This window comes from Gossypium raimondii, chromosome 3 (genome assembly GCF_025698545.1).
Source record: "Gossypium raimondii isolate GPD5lz chromosome 3, ASM2569854v1, whole genome shotgun sequence".
Lineage (NCBI taxonomy): Eukaryota > Viridiplantae > Streptophyta > Magnoliopsida > Malvales > Malvaceae > Gossypium > Gossypium raimondii.
In genome coordinates this window covers 48,616,138-48,634,595 of record NC_068567.1, presented here as the reverse complement: position 1 = coordinate 48,634,595, position 18,458 = coordinate 48,616,138, and the positions used below count along the sequence as shown (strand labels likewise).

The window sequence follows — 18,458 nt, the reverse complement described above, 5'->3', positions numbered from 1 at the left end:
TTTTTTGCTTTAACTTATGCAATCTGAGGGAAAATTTTGCCTTATTTATAGTCAATCGGTAAACTCAATTGATGGACCAATTAGATAACAATTTGCAAGAAAAGAACAAAATTTACTTTGAAAGCAAAGAATTATTCTTGTAGAAATGCTTTACTTTGTTCAGAATTTTTTATGACATATAAACTTTACTTTTAATTTAATTTGCCTTTTCTTTTAAAAAATTATGTTTTCGGATCAAATTCTTTGAGTATAACATATGCATAAGTTAAAGCATCCCGCTTTACTTTGTTCGAATTGCTTTACATTTTTCAAGACTTTTGCTAACAAAACATCCCGCTTAAAAACACCAAAACCCTATAATTTAATTCATATTTTCTTAAAAATAATAAACACGAAAACTAATCTAATTTTGAAAAATTTGTAAATAATTTAATTGACAAACCTTAAACTCAAAACCCTAACTTATTTGATTTTTCCTTAAAACCCTTAACTTAAAAATACCAAAACCTAACAAAACCCTAACCCTAACCCTAAACTAATTTTTAAAATTTTTAATTAAATTACTCAAGTAACCCTAAACCCTAATTTAATTAATTTTTCTTAGAAAATAATAAACACGAAAACTAATCCAATTTTGAAAATTTTTAAATAATTTAATTGACAAACCTTAAACTCTAAACCCTAATTTATTTGATTTTTCCTTAAAACCCTTAACTTAAAAACACCAAAACCCTAACAAAAACCCTAACCCTAACCCTAATCCGATTTTTAAATTTTTAATTAAATTACTCAAGTAACCTTAAACCCTAATTTAATTAATTTTTATTAAAAAATAATAAACACGAAAACTAATCCAATTTTGAAAATTTTTTAAATAATTTAATTGAAAAACCCTAAACTAGAAGTGTTCATGGGCCCGAAAAAAAATATGGGAGGGTTCGGGTAAAAATATAGGCCCGAAATATGGGTTTAGAAAACGGGCTAGGCCTCGGGCACCACTTTTTTGGCTCGAGCCCGACACGACCCGGCCCGAATATATAATAAATAAATATTTTTTATTCTTTAATTTTAAAATATTTTTAAAATACTTTTTATTCTTTTTATTTTTAAAATAATTTTTTTGGTGTTTATTAAAAAATGGGTCAGGGCGGGCCAGGCTCGGTCTTAGAAATTTTTTCTCGCGCCGGGCTTGGACAAAATTTTAGGCCCATATTTCGGGCCGGGCCGGCCCCGGGCCTAGGAAGAGGTCCAAAAATTTTTTTGGGCCCGACCCGAACCAGGCCCTACCCGGCCTATGAACACCTCTACCCTAAACTCTAATCCCTTATTTATTTAATTTTTAACCCTAAACCCTAAAACCCAGAAACGGGCAAAACGCGTCCCTGAGGAAGCATTTTCTTGTCACTTACCCTGACATCGTGCTGACATGGACGCGCTTTCGGAGAAATGGGTCCATTCCGGTAAATAATTCGATAAATTTTTAAAAAATAGGGCTTTATGTGTAATTTGCCCCTTTTACTCTCTCTATCTTTTATTTCATAACATGATAAAGTTTGTTTCAATGAAAAAATATATAAAAAAATGATAAGTAAAGAGCTATTTATTATTCAATGTAGATTTTTTCAATTTTTTTATTTTATCTTATTTCTTCAAACATTAACTTTTAATTACCTTTGAAAAATCTACAATTACATTTTTTAACATATGTACGCTGGACCACAAAAATGTAAATGTATCGAATTGATAAAAAACTCTTGAGGTACCACATTGTTTGATGAGGTGTATTTGAAGGGCCAAATTGGAATTTAACCCTTTTAAAAATTTTACTAAACATATTATATAATTTAAATTTAACACTTAAAATTTTCGATTATCAAACAAAATAAAGTAAATCTGAAGTATTGCTTTATGAAACGTCACTTTTAGCATTATTAAAACAGTTCATTGTTTTATCCTCAAGTAAGACCCTAGTGTTGAAAAAATTAAATTAATTGAAATTTAATATTTTCAGCAATTTAATTTTTAAACATGTTTGATAACTCATGATGAAAATTATTAGATAGATTTTTCTACAAAAGTGTAGAAAATGAAAAGTAGATAGGAGCTACTTATCAATTAATAGACAATAAATTCAATATTTATTTTATTTTATTTAAGATTATATTATCCTTTATCAAACAATATAATTATATTCAATTTTTAATTTTAAATAAAATACCAAACATATTTTATAACTTAAATTAAACAATTAATTTTTCAGTTTTTTTAACACTCATTTTTCAGTTTATCAAATATATATTTTTCTTGTGATCTTATTTTTATTCGTTTGAACTATTGTTTTGTTCTTTTCCTTTTGTCTTTAGATTGCAAGTAAAAAAATTTTTGACTCATAAAAATAGCCAATATATATTTACTTTTCTTTTATTTCTTATCCTTTTCTTATTTTATCTGTTTATAAATAAATACAAAAGGTAATATTTTGTATTAGTTAGCGTAATATTTTTACCAATTTAATTATCAAAATTAAAAATATAAATTAATTAATGCTCATAAAAAATTTCATAAAAATTTATTTTACACAATTATTTTATCCATTAAAGGAAAAGAAAAATAAAATAGATGAAAATGAAAACTAATTTTATAAAATTAATGTATTTGAATATATTTGAGTAAATTATTTATTAAAACACAAATTTAAATTAGTATATAAATTATTATATGTTTTCTGTATTTATTTATATAAAGAAAATGGAAAATAAAATGATTTATAAAATTAATAAAAATAAAATAATATTGTAATTAAAATAATTTAATTATAGTATAACTTATTGTATGTTTATGTATTTTATTTATTAAAATGAAAAATAATAAAATGAAAAATAAAAAAAAGTATGGTAGCAGCAGACATTTAACAAAAAAGGCAATGGGAGAACATGCTTGGAACTATACTAATTGTTTGAAGAATTAATCAATAAGGATAAAACTCAAAATTAACTTTGGTTTAAAGTAAAATTTTATTTATTAATTTTAATTTTGAGTAATTATATATATATATAATTATTGATATAGTGCCAATTTAAGTTTACATATTACATACACAAATAATTATATTTATTCAATATAAAAATAAATCGATGTAGTTATTTATTTAAACGTGTACAATTTAATTAAAATTAAATGTTCATGTATATATTTGAACCATAATCAAAGTTTCATATGTATAATTGCACCAAATCAAAGTTTAAGTATAAAATTGTACATTCGATCAAAGTTCATGTATAGTTTTGAAATTTATCCCTAATTATTATGTTTTGAAATTTAAGGACCAATTTAAAATTTGGTCTATAGTTTAAGGATGTTCAGTACAATTAACTGAATTTAAAAGTGTTCAAATTATATATGGGCCTTGAAAACCCCTAAACCAGGCCCTTGTAACTCGGTGTCGGTAGCCCAACTCAGTTACACCCTACAAGTAGGGCTGCAAAAATGGCGGAAACAAAGCCCCCTAATTTACTCCTTTAAAGCTGGAAGCCGCACTCCTATTATTTTACAACCTACAAACCAAAGAGCAAGTAACCCAGATTCTGAGAAAGGCAAAAATGAGAGGGAAATCAATTCTTCGCCCATTTCTTACCTGTCGAACTTTCAGTGTCCGCTCTGTTTCTTCTTCTTCTTCTTCTTCTCGGATTCTTTTTAATCAGAGTTACATAATGTCAACCCCCCAGGCAAATTCTTCAATCCCTAAAACCCCATTTCCAGTTTGGACCCCTAAAAACCTTAATCTCTCCCGACCCTTCTCGGACTCTTCTCCTGATTTTTTCAAACCATCCTTCATGGAAACCGAACCGGTGCCGGGTAAATTTTATTCTTCATTTTGTCTTTTTCAGAGTTTTTTTCTCTGAACATCGAAAAAGAAGAGGTTTTTTTTTTAAATACACATAAATTTTGGTTCTTTAATTTCAGTTCCAGAGAATGTTGTCCCCGTTAAGTCAGAAGGAGAGTTTGATGCTGCACTTAGCAAAGCTAAAGACGAATCTGTGCCGGCTGTTTTCTATTTCACTGCTACATGGTGTGCACCATGTAAGTTTTTCTAACTTTTTCTTTCTAGTTTCTGATATCAAAGGCACTGGCTGTGTTTCACTATATTTGTTCTGTTCCATCTATATGTAGGCCGATTCATTGGTCCTGTCATGGACGAGTTGGCTCGGAGAACTCCTGAAGTAACAGTTTATAAGATGGATATCGATGAGGTCTAAATGATTTTTTTTATTGAATTTATTACCTTCATAATTTACTGGTTGTGGTATATATATATTTAATAAAGGAACTTTAAACCAGAATGGTAATGTATTGTCAGGTCTAGATTTAGGTATTTCTTCCATAGGTTTTGAATTGCAAATATCTCCATTGAAGGGTCCAGTATGTATTATTTATGAATCATTCATTTTGAATTGCCTTCTTGGTGGTAAAGTGAATCTATTTATTATGATTTGTACAAGGATTTGTTATGGAAAGGCAATAAACTTAGAATGGTTCTATTTCGTGTTTGAGATGGAACTGTTTGATAATACAAGGGCATATTATGTAGAGTTTGTCGTTAAGCTTTCTTTGGAATAAGTTATTATTATCTTTTCAAGTCATTTTATTTGTACATGTAAGTTCTGCAAAACTGTACCTGAGAAAGCTTTCAAATGTTTTTACATTCATTCTTATTGATTTAATGTTTTCTTGCTATGTCGAGCCATTTCTTATTTTTGTTTCATGAAGTACGTGTTTTGGACACCTATGCCTGCCTCAGACTCATTCATGGGTACTAGGATATGATGCTTTAAGAACCATCCAAAATCCAAATACATGGAAAAACTTAGAAAGAAATGAACATACCTGTGCCATACATATATCTGTGTCCAAAACTCATCTGAGTCTGAGTAACAGTTTTATTGGGCTTTATTAATTTTAAATAGAAGCTAAACTCTTACTTCTTTTAACTTTTGCATTTCAGAAACACTTTCTGACAATATGTTACGGGAATTAATGTTGTCAACATGTTGCAGGAAGGCCTTGCAAGAAAACTGGAAAAGCTAAAGATTACAGCTGTGGTAAATGACATTTCTTTTAACTATTGGTCGTTCAATACTTGAACTGCAAACCATTTGCTACCATTTATATATGGTGGCAAACTTTTTTTGCTTTTACTCTCTTCTCTTGAATGATGAGAAACCAGTTAAGCATGATTTTTATATCTAGTTTTAGTTTGAACTCTTAGTTTTGGTTTTTTACTAATTTAAATTAGTTATGCTTGACATGGTACTTATATAACATGTCTATGTGCATTATAATTTTTGATATACCAGTGGTCTATGTCAATTATAAGTTTCATCTTGTTAACTTTTTGAAGTATTTTGGGCATCTCAATTACCAAACTAGATTTTAAGTGCTTGTTATATGTCTGCCATTGCAATTTTATTGTTAAAATAAGATAATTTTAGCTTGGCATATTAAGTTTCCGAGAGTCTTTTCCATTCTTTGTACGAACAGATTCTTTGTTCCATCACTAAATCTTCATCTTTGGATACAGCCAACTGTTCAATACTTTAAAGAAGGCAAACAGGAGGTTGAAGTTGTTGGTGGTGATGCTACACGCATAATTCAAACAATGAAGAAACTTTACAACATGTAATAATTCTTCGTTTCTACTTTCTTATTTTGCTGCATTCTTGATCATGAGCTTATGCAGTTGATTTATATTAGATAATTAAGATGTTAGGTATAATGTTTACTAAATTATCCAGTTTCCATATTTTGTTTAAACTTAATACGTTTTTGTTCTGCCTTTTTTATTTGGTTAGAAGCTAAATAATGCTGCTCCGGCTCTTCATTTTTTCTTGAAGCATCTGTGTCTGACATCCATGTCTTGATGCATGTCTGGACATTGGTCTGGGGAGTGTAGTGATATGATCTTCCCTAAGCACTCCAAATATATGGAACTTTTTAAAAAAATTGAAATCACCAATGTCACTTACATAAGAGTCCTAGTAACTTAGGTTAATATAACTGGAAGCCTTTTGAGAGTGTATTATTTTTTTATTCTAAGTGCATGCTGTTGTACATTTTATGCCAGTGCAAAAGATATTTGCATGTTTAGAATATAAGGTCACAATTACGCCTTTTTTGAGCTTATCTCTGCCTTAATTAGTTCAGTTAAAGTATTTTCTCTGAACCTGGTCTTGTGTAGATTCTGAAGTTGAAATAATTTTAAATATAGCCACTTGGTATGCATGGATCAACTTTATACAATAGTATATTATCTTTATCAAAACTTGTTTTATGCATTTGATTTTATTTTGGAGGTGATGTTGACTGTGGTTTGAATGCCAAGAGGAAACATAAATGCAGTCTGTTTTATGATATGGTTAGTTTCTGACCTCCATGGTTTTGTTTTCCAGGAGGTATCCAAAGACAGATGATTCAAAGCAAGATGCTACTTCAGGGGAAGAGGTAAATGAAAAAAATTGATGCTTGATGATGATTACGGAGCCTTTCTCAAGCTATATCAAAGAAGGGAAATAAAGGGTTTTAGGATTTCCTTTTGTGAAGTGACTGTAAGACTTGGTGTCGGAGAGTAGTCTTCTCTCATCATTCTCACTATAGGTGAGCTTTACATATCGAGCACAGAGTTTGGTTGATTAAAATTATAACTTGAGGAGGAAAGTTAGGATCTTTTTATGGAATGTGCAGTTTGATTTGGCAATAACTTATAAAATTCTAAAACGTAGACAATTTTTAAGGTAATGTGCAGGTTGATTTGGCATAGGAGTTGCCTTCCAATTTTGGGATTTCAATTTAGGGGAGTAGATGAGACTATTGTCTTGGCAAAGTTATTTGAGTTAGATTAAAAAACTTGAATTCCATTCGGTCATTACTTTAGCTCTTTTGAGTATCTTAATACACTATTGAGCTCTCGTGCTATAAATCAAACAAGGAGTTCAAACTTGAGCATGAAAATGAGCTTAATTGAGCCAAAATTTGAGCTGAGCTCGAGTTTCTATAATAGTATTTGGCCAAGTGTAACTGAGTTTGGAGTCTCAAAAATCAAGTTGAGATTGAGCTTTTCACTGTTCAAACTTGGATCGATTCAATTACAGCCTTATTTTAAACCCTTAATGAAATTGGTTACCCCATCTCTTTATACTTGAGAACATTATGTAAGAGGTTGCTAGGAGAAAGACCATAAACGCAACACGTAAAATTGGTGAGACATAGTTAAGTTACAAGCTTACAGAGACAAAAAAAAAATCCAGTTAAAGATATACATCCAAGTTATTTGGAGGGTCTAGATTCATTGATCTAAACCACTTTGATGTACAACCAAGTTATTCAAGTTAAAGATATACACAAGATAATTTCGAATGCATGAGCGGAAGCTTCCTATAACTCTATAACATATATCATCACAAAGGCATTTACAGTAAAGTTCCTACGGCACCAGTTTGACTCTGCATTTACCCTTGGTCATCTTTTCTTCCACCTGCTAAAACCCAACAAAAAGAGTTGTTCTATTATTTTGTTAGAATCACCATAATTTCATGATGGTAAAAAGGGTAATCAGTTTATGATACAAGAAAATAACACAAACAATAAATGAATATACTTAAAATCTATTTATAAAATTAAGGGTAAATTACACCAACAGTCACTCAACTTTTATGTAGCCGACAAAATAGTCACTTTAGTTTCAATTCAATCACTTAACTTTCGAAAAATAACAAATCAGTTACTAACGTTATCGAAAAGTGACAAATCAGTCCCCCATTAACATTTTCTTTTACAGGCTTAACGTGATAGCTGACATGGCCAGTTAACTTGCCACGTTGGAAACCCAATTAGCTGACGTGGTAGATTGACGCAGAGTTTACCCAAAATTTACCCAAATCAAAGCCCAGAATGGGAAAAATTTTGGGAAAAAAAATGGAACCTGGAAAAGCTCTTTCTTTGGTAGTGAAAATTGAAAATTGAAAATTGATGGCGAAAATGTTGAGGCTGGCATCAAAATGGTTGCTTGGGCTAACGTCAAGGGGGATCCCATCACAACCCGTTCAGATTTTTCCACTTCTTTACCATGAAAACATTATCGACCACTACAACAATCCTTGTAATGTCGGTTCCTTCGATAAGAAGGATCTGAATATAAACACTAGTTTGGTCAGAGCTCGTGCTTGTGGCGATGTTATGAAGTTTCAAATCAAAATCGACAATAAAACAACACAAACCAGCAAAAATACCAAATAGCAAGCATCCAAAATCAAACCAACAAAAAAAGAACAAGAATCCCAAATTGGCCTACATTAAAAGAGAGAAGTAAAAAAAAAACTAAAAAAAAAAAAATCAAAATAGAAGAAACCCACACCTATTTCAGGTTTTACGGGTTGGAGAACTTGGGCCACCAGTTCGATGATCCGAGCGGTCAAGAGTCATGGTTGGTCAAAGAAAAGCTGTGGACACAATATTGTGGTGATCCAACGATGGACGGTGGAGATCCGTTAAAACATTGTTCGAAGCTTTGAGGTCTTAATCTTAGGATTTTGAAGGCCTATTGGGAAATCTGAAGTGAGATTTGAGAAGAGGCAAAGAGGAGCCATTTGGTATGAACGACGACGACTAGAATTAAGAACAAAAAAAAAAAAAAGAGGAGAAGAAGAGAAGAAAAAAAGGGACAGAGATTCAATGGATAGCAACGAACTAAGTGGTGGCTCCACCTTGGAGGAACAAAATGGTCGTATATCTCCATTTCTTCTCTTCTTCTCTTCTACTGCTTAGCTAGGGTTATAGGGTTGTTTAAATGACAACTAACTCTCCAACTGGCAAGTTAATGACGGAAAGAAGTTCGTTAAATACCATGTCACTTTTCCGTTACGCCTGTGATAGAAAATTGTTAAAAGGACTGTTTTGTTATTTTTCGAAAGTTGAATGACTGAAAGAAACTAGAGTGATTGTTTGGTCAGCTGCATCAAAATTAAGTGAGTGTTGGTGTAATTTATCTTAAAATTAATTATTAAGGTTTCAAATTTTATATAAATATATAATATTTTAAGCACAATTATGATACTATATGAACATAACAGATATATGAATTTTAGCTATATTATTGATTAATTACAGCAGGATAAAGTAGCATACAAGGTTAAACAGTTGCAAAGCTAAACTACCAAGTATGATGACTTGTGCCTTCTAAATTAACTTGGATGGTCATGTCATAATTGTGACTATTGGGTTTGCTAGATATTTCTAATTTTGGTGATCAGGTTCAGGGTGTAATATCTTTTATATTTATCAAGCACACACCAAAAGAAATACTCCTGATTACATTTTATGGCACTTGCAATGAACATATATATATACTAGTGAAAAACAGGGAAATAAGGAATCTTACTGTTTAGAAGAGGCACTACTTACTGGACTCCTTAATACATCATAATGTCCATAACCATGATAGAGGACTCTGATGGGGTTTTCCTTACCATACTCTTGACCATACTCTGATACAATTTTGAGACTTGCAGATTTCTTCTCCTTCATGTAAACTGTTATGGCGGTCCTGTTGATGAAATTTTGATATGTGACATATAAATATAATCACAACCACAGCTTGAGAAACAAGAAAGCTAAATGAAAATTAGATAACTCACTTGAGCACATGTGAGCACATGAGCAGCTCAGGCTCTCCTCCCCAAATATGAGGCTTCCGCATTTGCACTACATAGTTATCGAAATCACCCTCCACGAACCTATCAAATGCTTGTAATGTTTAGTGTTACAGAATTCAAAGGTCTTTGACCACCTTTATCTCTCAAGATATAGTACTAAGGGTGTTCTTGATTAAGCGATTAAGGAGGGAAAGAGAAGAGTGAGAAAGTGGAAATAAAATGATTTTTTAATGTGCTTGCTGAAAGGAAAAGTGAGAAAAACAATAAGAAATATGGGCAATTTTCTTCTTAATAGATAAATCATTTCAAATTAGAATGGATCCATGATACCATGAATAGACTAAACAAAGTCCTACCATTCAGTGTCTGCCCGCCTCTTGATGAATTCATCTGCAACCTGTCAAAACATGTGATGTTTTATTGCTAAGGAAAAAGGAAAACCAAAGTAATACCAGCACAAAATGATGGGTTTTTTTTGGTTCTTCTTTTTGTTTAAAAAAAAAAACGAAGAATTGGGAAGGAAGCTACTTACAAAATTTTTTAATTTTATTTTGACCTCAACACAATTTCTGAGTTCATCCATGAGTTAAAATAAAATAAAATAAAAGAAGTCATTTTAGCTGACACAAAAACCAAATGATGCTTGATTTAAGCAAGTTAATGTTAATCTGATTTTTCGCTTTCTTTTAAAATATATATGTGTTTGAGATGTAATGAGATATATGATCATCAAAAACATATATGACAAAACAAAATTTGAGTGTACTCAATATAAAACATATATTCATATGATATTGTAATTAGCTTAATATAAAATAATTAAAGCTACATCTTAGAATCTAGAAATCTAAAATTCACATTTATATAATTAACTAGATTAATTGTGAAACGCTAGGTTTATTATTGTTATTATTTTTACAAATTCAAAATGGGGAGAAAAATTAAATCAATAAGGTTTGAACCTTGATCATTGATGTGTTAATAAAGGAATTTAACCACTATTTACTTATCGAAATCAATTATTAGTAACATAGGTTTGAAACTCTATAAAAATCAATTAAATGTAAATTAAATCACAAACATGGATATAGATTATGATAAAGAATATGTATTTATGTTAAATGGATGGATATTCATATTCTGACATTCACTCAAATCTAGGTAATATAGAAAACAACAAAACCTGTTATTTAAGAATCTAGGAAATTTTCCCAGAAATGGAATGAGGTGCTAGATTAATGGTGAAAATTATATATGAAAGAGGTGAACAAGAGAAAAAGTAATGTACTTTAGATCTAAGCTCATCTGCAAGAACTTTTTGAGATCTCTCAGTTGGAGATTGCTTCCCCGACCTCAACCAAGCGCCAAGAATTACCGAGCGGAACAAACATCTCCCATCACCTGGAATTCCTGCGTTTAACCATCTTATAAACTTAAATTGATGCCAAATAAGCATATATTCCAGCCCATCATCAAATGTTTTGGAGCTCTAACAATATCAACAAGTTCATCAAATTGAAAGGGGAAAAACCCCAGGAAAAAGACGGAAAAGGCAAATATTATTACAATCGCAATAAAAAATGTAAACCCATCACCGACAATTCACACCATTGAAGGAAAATGATATGATCTAACTTAGAAACAAATTTACCAAGCAAAGTATCCAAACAGACTAATAAAATCGCAGTTTTTGAAAGCAAAAAGATGAAGAAAAAAAAATACTAAATCGAAAACTGAGGTGGAATGCTACCAATCCAAATCTCCTGTTTAGGCATTCTTTTTTTTTTCTTCTAATCAAATTTAGCAACAAATGTCTAAAACATAATCCATTGATGAACACTTAGGTATTTTTCATCCAAAAAAAGGAAAAAAAATGTTTACCAATGAATAAAATTTGAGACGGAGCTTGAAAAGTTGAAAGCCAAAACATCAAATTTAACCGAATATTTTCAAGTTCGTGGTTCAATTGCCAAGGTTAGTGAATCCAATTCCAATTCCAAACTCTTTTTTAAAAAAAATAATTATATTATTCAAATTCGAACCGATCATTTAATTTTTATATACTTGAAAAAAACCATATGAGTAAAATAAGCTGATGCTTAACTATTGGAGCAAAGGAAATTTGAAACGTGGCCTTTTAGCATTTGGACACGCTGTAACAACTATCAATGGTGGGGACTAGTTAGTGCTTATAACCGTTGACTATTGTTCCCGCTAAATTTTATAACCGCCGTTCGTTACCGCGACTAACGTAATACTAAAAGAAATAAAAGCCAAACACAGACATCAATTTTTTTTTCATGTTTTAGATTTTCTATTAAGAGATATCACCAGATTTTGAATTTTTAATATATAAATTAGAGATTGGTTAATTAGGGTTTAGGGAGGAATTTCTTTTATCTTAAAACTTTTTAATACATATTTATAAAAAAACCCAGAGATTTGTTTTTTATATTTTTTAATTAATTACTAAATTTTCCAGGGAGGAAACTCATCAAAGGTATTATTCTTCACTCAAATCGAATTTATTTAATTTCAGCATGTTCGTTAAATTCGTAATTGATTTTTAAAAACAAATATGTATCCATTATAGATTATATTTAAAAGATATGTACTTTGAGTACAATATATATATATTTCTTTTGATTCAATTATATATGTAGTCTAACCAAGCCTGCAGACTCCAAACTTTGACCAGGGTTCAACAAGCAGCAGTAGAATGAATTGCAGACGACGTCCATTTTACACCTGGGGAGTGTCCGCCATTAATATCTCTCACAAAGCTTACATAAAAGCTCAAGCCTTGAGCGAACCCTTGGGATTAATGGCGAAATGGCTTCTAACAATAAGCTTAAATATGGTTTCCTGTACTCTCCTTTGTCTGCAACAATTCTGGTTAGCCATATTCTTCTTTGTGGATGATTGTATCTTAGCACTCGAAAATGTGGTTGAAAGGGTTTTCCCACCATCCAAACATGTTTTCGACAAGGTTGATGAGATTGTCCAAACCATCGAAACCCTCCCTGGAAAATTTGATGACATTTTAGACGAATTCCCAGTGATCATCAAGCAAGTTCCATTGCTGGAATGGGGATTAAGCCTTGTAATCTCATGGTTGAAGCTATTGACTTCCATATTAACTCGTTGGGGTTCACGAAACACCAAGGAAAAAGAGATTGCAGTCGACACAGCTTACGAGGAGGTCATCAATGGCGATGTGCCAGTAGCTGAAACTGAGCATAACGAAGCAAAGCTCCCCACAGAATCCCCTAACATTAGGCATGACGATAACAAAAAGCTTGTCGTTGACACAACTTACAATGAGGTCAACGGTGGTGTATCAATAGCGAGAACTGACCGGAACAAAGCAAAACCCTCCACAGAATCGGTTAATGTTAGGCATGACGATAACAAAAAGCTCGTCATCGGAAAAGTTTATAACGAGGTCAATGGCGGCGTATCAATAGCGGAAACTAAGCCGAACGAAGTAAAGCTCTCCATAAAATCCCTTGATGTTGGACATTACGATAAAAATAAACTTGTCGTTGACACAACTTACAATGAGGTCATCAATGGCGACGTATTAGTAGCTGAACCTGAGGATATCGAAGCAAAGCTCCCCAAAGAATCCTTTAATGTTGGGCATGATGATGATGGAAAGTTTGACATTGACATAGCTTATAATGAAGTCATCAATGGCGGCATATCAGTAGCAGAAACTAAGCAAAACGAAGCAAAGCTCTCCAGAGAATACTTTAATGTTGGGCATGATGATGATGGAAAGTTTGACATTGACATAGCTTATAATGAAGTCATCAATGGCGGCATATCAGTAGCGGAAACTGAGCAAAATGAAGCAAAGCTCCCCAGAGAATCCTTCAATGTTGGGCAGGATGATGATGGAAAGTTTGACATCAACGCAGCTTATAATGAAGTCATCAATGACGGCGTATCAGTAGTGGAAACTAAGCAAAACGAAGCAAAGCTCTCCAGAGAATACTTTAATGTTGGGCATGATGATGATGGAAAGTTTGACATTGACATAGCTTATAATGAAGTCATCAATGGCGGCATATCAGTAGCGGAAACTGAGCAAAATGAAGCAAAGCTCCCCAAAGAATCCTTCAATGTTGGGCAGGATGATGATGGAAAGTTTGACATTAACGCAGCTTATAATGAAGTCATGAATGACGGTGTATCAATAGTGGAAATGGAGCAAAACGTAGCGAAGCTCCCCAGAGAATCCCTTAATGTTGGGCATGACGATAACAAAAAGTTTGTCATTGACACGACTTACAATGAGATCATCAATGGCGACGTATTAGTAAGTGAAGCTGAGCATAATGAAGTAAAGCTCCCCACAGAATCCCTTAATGTTCGGCATGATGATAATCAAAAACTTGTCTTTGACACAACTTACAATGATGTCACCAATGGCAGCCTATCAGTAGCGGAAATTGAGAAAAAAGAAGCAAAGCTCGCCAGTAAATCTCTTAATGTTGGGTATGATGATAACGGAAACTTCGTCATTGACACATCTTGTAATGAAGTCATCAGTGATGGCATATCAGTAGCGGAAACTGAGCAAAACGAAGTGAAGCTCCCCACAGAATCCTTTAATATTGAGCATGATGGTAACAGAAAGCTTGTCGTTGACACACCTTACAAAGAGGTCATCAATAGCGACATATTAATAGTTGAAACTGATCATAACGAAGTAAAGCTCCCCGTAGAATTCTTTAATATTGGGCATGATCACAATGAAAAGCTTGTCAATGACACAGCTTATGATGAGGTCACTAATGGCCGCGTATCAATAGCGGAAACTGAGCAAAACGAAGCAAAGCTTCCTACAAAGTGCCTTAACATTGGGCATGGCGATAAGAAAAAGCTTGCCGTTAACAAAGCTAATTACAAGGAGGCCATCAATAACGGAAAATCACTAGTGGAAACTAAACAAAACAAAGCAAAGCTCCCCATAAAACCTCTTGGTGTTGGGCTCGACGACAATGAAAAGCTTCAAAAACCAGAAACTAAAGCAGAAAACAAGGTTGGTGAGATGAGTAACCGGAGTAGTAATGTCAAAGCAACGTATAAAGACGTATTAAATTCGAAAGTGACGTATAAACAGGCATTAGAGAGGGGAGCTAGAGAAAATATAGAAAATAAAAAGATGAAAACGATGAAAAAAGTGGGAATCAGACGATAAAGAAGTTGTGAAGCTGAATCGAGGGAAAGAAAATGGCAATGCAACTAAAGAATGAATATTTGATTTCTGGATAGGTTCTTTTTTATGAACTGTCCAGTAAAAAATTCGCCATTGACCCTCACTCCAATTTCTGTTTCATATGCATGAGTGCCTGCAATCGGGGTAAATAACAAAGACTTCCAGTATGTTGTCATCATGAATTATTATATTGCTAATGTTAGGTTATCCTTTATTGTACATTTTAGCATAATTGTCAGAGGATAGCCAGGTGCTGCTGCTTTTGTATATTATATAAAGCTTTGGTACCTATTTTTTTTTTTCACGAATTTCCAGTGTTTGAAAATTTATATATATCCCAGATATATTTGTACATCATAGTATGGATATGATGCGTTTAAATTATAAAAATTAATTCTTTTGAAAATATACTTTCGTTGTTGAATGCATATCTATATTTGATATATGTTTGAGATAATTTTTTTTGGTAATTCTGTTGTATAAAATGTAAGGGAAGTTGAAGTTAAATAAAATCTTCAGCTTAAATCTTGTGAAACTAAGGGTCTGTTTGATTGACGGAATTAATTTTCCGGAAAATCATTTCCAACTTTTCCAGCGTTTGATTGGCGGAAAATATTTTCCATTTGGAAAATGAACTCCAAAACAAGGGAAAATGGGTTACATTTTAAGGAAAATGTCTTACCCTTTCAATTTCCGTAAGACATTTTCCGTGCTCTCCTCTCTATCGCCTCCTTCATTCCTTCCTTCATTTTCGGTAGAAAACTGCTTCTGTTTATCGATTTTCCAGTAACTTATTTTTTTAATTATTCAATACTATTTTTTAACTCAATTACAAATAATTTATTTGATATTAGTTTTTTTTCAGTTTATAACGGTTAATATTGTAGCTTAATAATTGAGTATTATTATAAATAAATCATTGCAATATATGTAAAAATAATTTAAAATATAAAAATTTAAAACAACTTTTTCAGAAAATATTTTTAGGGAATCAAGCAATGAGAAAATATTTTACATGATTCAATCAAACACCAGAAAATATTTTCCAATAAATTATTTTACAGAAAAGTAAAACATTTTTCAGAAATCATTTTACGGAAAACATTTTACTGGCAATCAAACAGACCCTAAAAAATAATATTAAAAAGGTTTTGCTTTTAACACTCGGTGTGATGTAACATGAGTAAATGTAAAAAAAGAAAAGAAAAAGAAAAACCCTTCCTTGAAATTTGAAGAATGAAGATATGCCACTATATCTTTACATTGAGTCTTAAATATGTATAATATAAAAAGTAGAGTTGAAGTGCACAACGCTCTGTCCTTAGAAGAAGAAAGTGAACTACTTAGAAATGTCAAGAAAATCAAAGACCAAGATAAGATAGGATATACTCAATATCATGATCATGTAGAGAAACCTGAGTCTTACGAGGAGATGTTGGTGCAACCCAATTTCCAATGCGAGCATGTTTTTCTTGAGTCTCATGGAAGGTATGGGTATAGACTTAGAAGAGGATGATGAGATTGATTAAGATGGGGAAATCCATGTTCACTTATCTAAAGAAGAAAAGCCGAGAGTTAGGAAGAATTGGGAAAAGACTTCGATTATTTATGTCTTCGGGAAGACAGTGGGATACCATTTCCTCAAAGGAGGTTACGATCTCATTGATTTGGGGAAAGTTTTCCCGGTTAGTTTTGCTTGAAATAAATACCATGTCTTAGTGATAAATGGAAGACCTTGGTTCTTTGGGGGTTGATTTCTAACCATTTGTAAACGGAGTTCCAATTTTTGGGAATCACAAGCTTCTTTCCCTTCGGCAATTGCTTGGGTTTGTCTGCCCGAATTTACCATTAAATACTATGATATGCATAGTCTTCCAAAAATCAGCGAAGGGTGTTGGAGGCCTCTTGAGGGTCAACAACCTCATGATGAGTGAAGAACGTGGGAGATTTGCATGTCTTTTTGTGAAAATTAATTTGGAAAAGCTTTTGCAAAAGTTTGTATTTATGGAAGGAAGGAAACAAGCCATAGTTTATGAAGGGATTGAAAAGCTTTGCTTTGAGTGTGGTATGGTAGGTCACAAGGTGGAGCTATGCATAGAAAAGTGAGTCTCAAAGGATCTTACGGCGACGCTAGGAACAATGCAAGAGCAAGCCAAAGAGAAAACAAAGAGAGGAAAAAGTGAAAAGAGGATAAGGACACATATAGTCCATGGGTGTTTGCCAATAAAGGGTAAAAGACTTGGTATGAAAGTGGTTCTAATAAAGTTTTTAGAATGTAAAAAAGAGGTTTTTTTTTAAAAAAAAGAAGAAAATAAAATAAATTCTAAAGCCAATCCACAAATATAAACATTGGGTGAAAACTTTAGATTACCCACTAGTGGAAGGAAGTAAAAACAAAGGAAAGCTTCCTCAAATACTATAGCAAAGAATAGAGAGTTGAACTTGGAAATTAAAGGGTATTATAGGAAAGTTATTACTAGTAAGGAAAAAAGGAAAGGATGATCTCACACTATTTAAGAAAGATGTTAACTTAAAAATTTGAGGGGAGAAGTTGACCATAGCTTGAATAGGAAACTAGGGCTCTCTATAGGTTTAAGTGTTATATCTTCTAAAACATTTATAAAAGCCAAAGACAAGGTTAGAAATTTTAATGTTACCCTCAAACTTAGTCATCTCATTCAACCTAACCTTGTTTTTCATGTCGTCCACTTCAACTATGGTTGAACCCAAAGGCTTTAACCTTCCCACTACAACATAGCTCATAACTAAATCTTTGATGCATGCTTTTAAACCAGTGAATTCAGGCTTATCTCTAGTAGTTAAGAAGAATAGGGGAGATTAAATGGACAAGCTTCACAAGCTTAGGGCCTTTTGATCAACCAAGAGGTACCTGTCCCTACTTCAATATCCCTTATGTAGAGGTTTGGAAGAATTTAGAATGGCAAAAAGCTTTGGAGATCCATCTCTCCACGTGACAGAGATTTCCAATGATCTATAAAGAATCCCACCATCTTCCTACATGATACGGAAGGTACTGCTGATGGTAATATGAGTGAATCATACCTGGCCATTGCTCAAGCACGATTTACCTACATAGTTGACACTTTACAAAGCAATATGGAACCTAGATATTTGAAACTACTAGGTCACAAATTTAACAACTCACTAGCTTTAGGAAAGAGAGCTTGAGATAAACTTTTTGAGTGGCATGTAGTCAATAATGGTCATTAAGTTAGAGCCCGCGATGTTTAAGTTTCACCTTTGTGTAAGCTCATTGGTCGTGCATGGAGCAAGGAGTTTACTTCACACCCCTCACACTGGAAACGCTAATTATCTACAATGGTTTAGAAAAGTGCTTGTGAGCTTAACAAGCCTAGTGAATGATCAGAAATACCGCAAATAAACACAATATCATACGTTAAACAAAACCATCTAAAGCACAATTACAACAACACTCTACTATAATGCCAAAACTAACTTAATCATGCATTGCTTACAAATACATCTAACTTTGTACTAACATACTT

General features: G+C 32.5%; 2 protein-coding genes across 7 annotated transcripts; one reads left to right on the top strand and one right to left on the bottom strand.

Moving 5' to 3' along the window:
- Window positions 1–3,530: 3,530 nt before the first annotated feature.
- Window positions 3,531–6,792, top strand: LOC105794526 (thioredoxin O1, mitochondrial). The gene is made up of 6 exons (XM_012623722.2): window positions 3,531–3,855; window positions 3,964–4,080; window positions 4,171–4,250; window positions 5,055–5,099; window positions 5,579–5,676; window positions 6,447–6,792. Exons 1-6 carry the CDS (start codon window positions 3,600–3,602, stop codon window positions 6,514–6,516), a joined length of 666 nt encoding a protein of 221 aa, XP_012479176.1. The 5' UTR covers window positions 3,531–3,599; the 3' UTR covers window positions 6,517–6,792.
- A 434-nt stretch (window positions 6,793–7,226) lies between these two features.
- LOC105794527 (OVARIAN TUMOR DOMAIN-containing deubiquitinating enzyme 4) lies at window positions 7,227–11,764 on the bottom strand. 6 transcript variants are annotated; one of them, XM_012623726.2, is made up of 6 exons: window positions 11,586–11,764; window positions 10,993–11,105; window positions 10,061–10,101; window positions 9,687–9,785; window positions 9,454–9,595; window positions 7,227–7,531 (listed from the first exon to the last, which is right to left on the bottom strand). In XM_012623726.2, exons 1-6 carry the CDS (start codon window positions 11,632–11,634, stop codon window positions 7,478–7,480), a joined length of 498 nt encoding a protein of 165 aa, XP_012479180.1. In that variant the 5' UTR covers window positions 11,635–11,764; the 3' UTR covers window positions 7,227–7,477. The 6 variants fall into 6 exon arrangements, with proteins under 6 accessions (XP_012479180.1, XP_012479177.1, XP_012479179.1 ...); XM_012623723.2 differs by having other exon boundaries at window positions 10,993–11,114; window positions 11,586–11,758; XM_012623725.2 differs by having other exon boundaries at window positions 7,227–7,528; window positions 10,993–11,114; window positions 11,586–11,757.
- Between the last annotated feature and the right edge of the window lie 6,694 nt (window positions 11,765–18,458).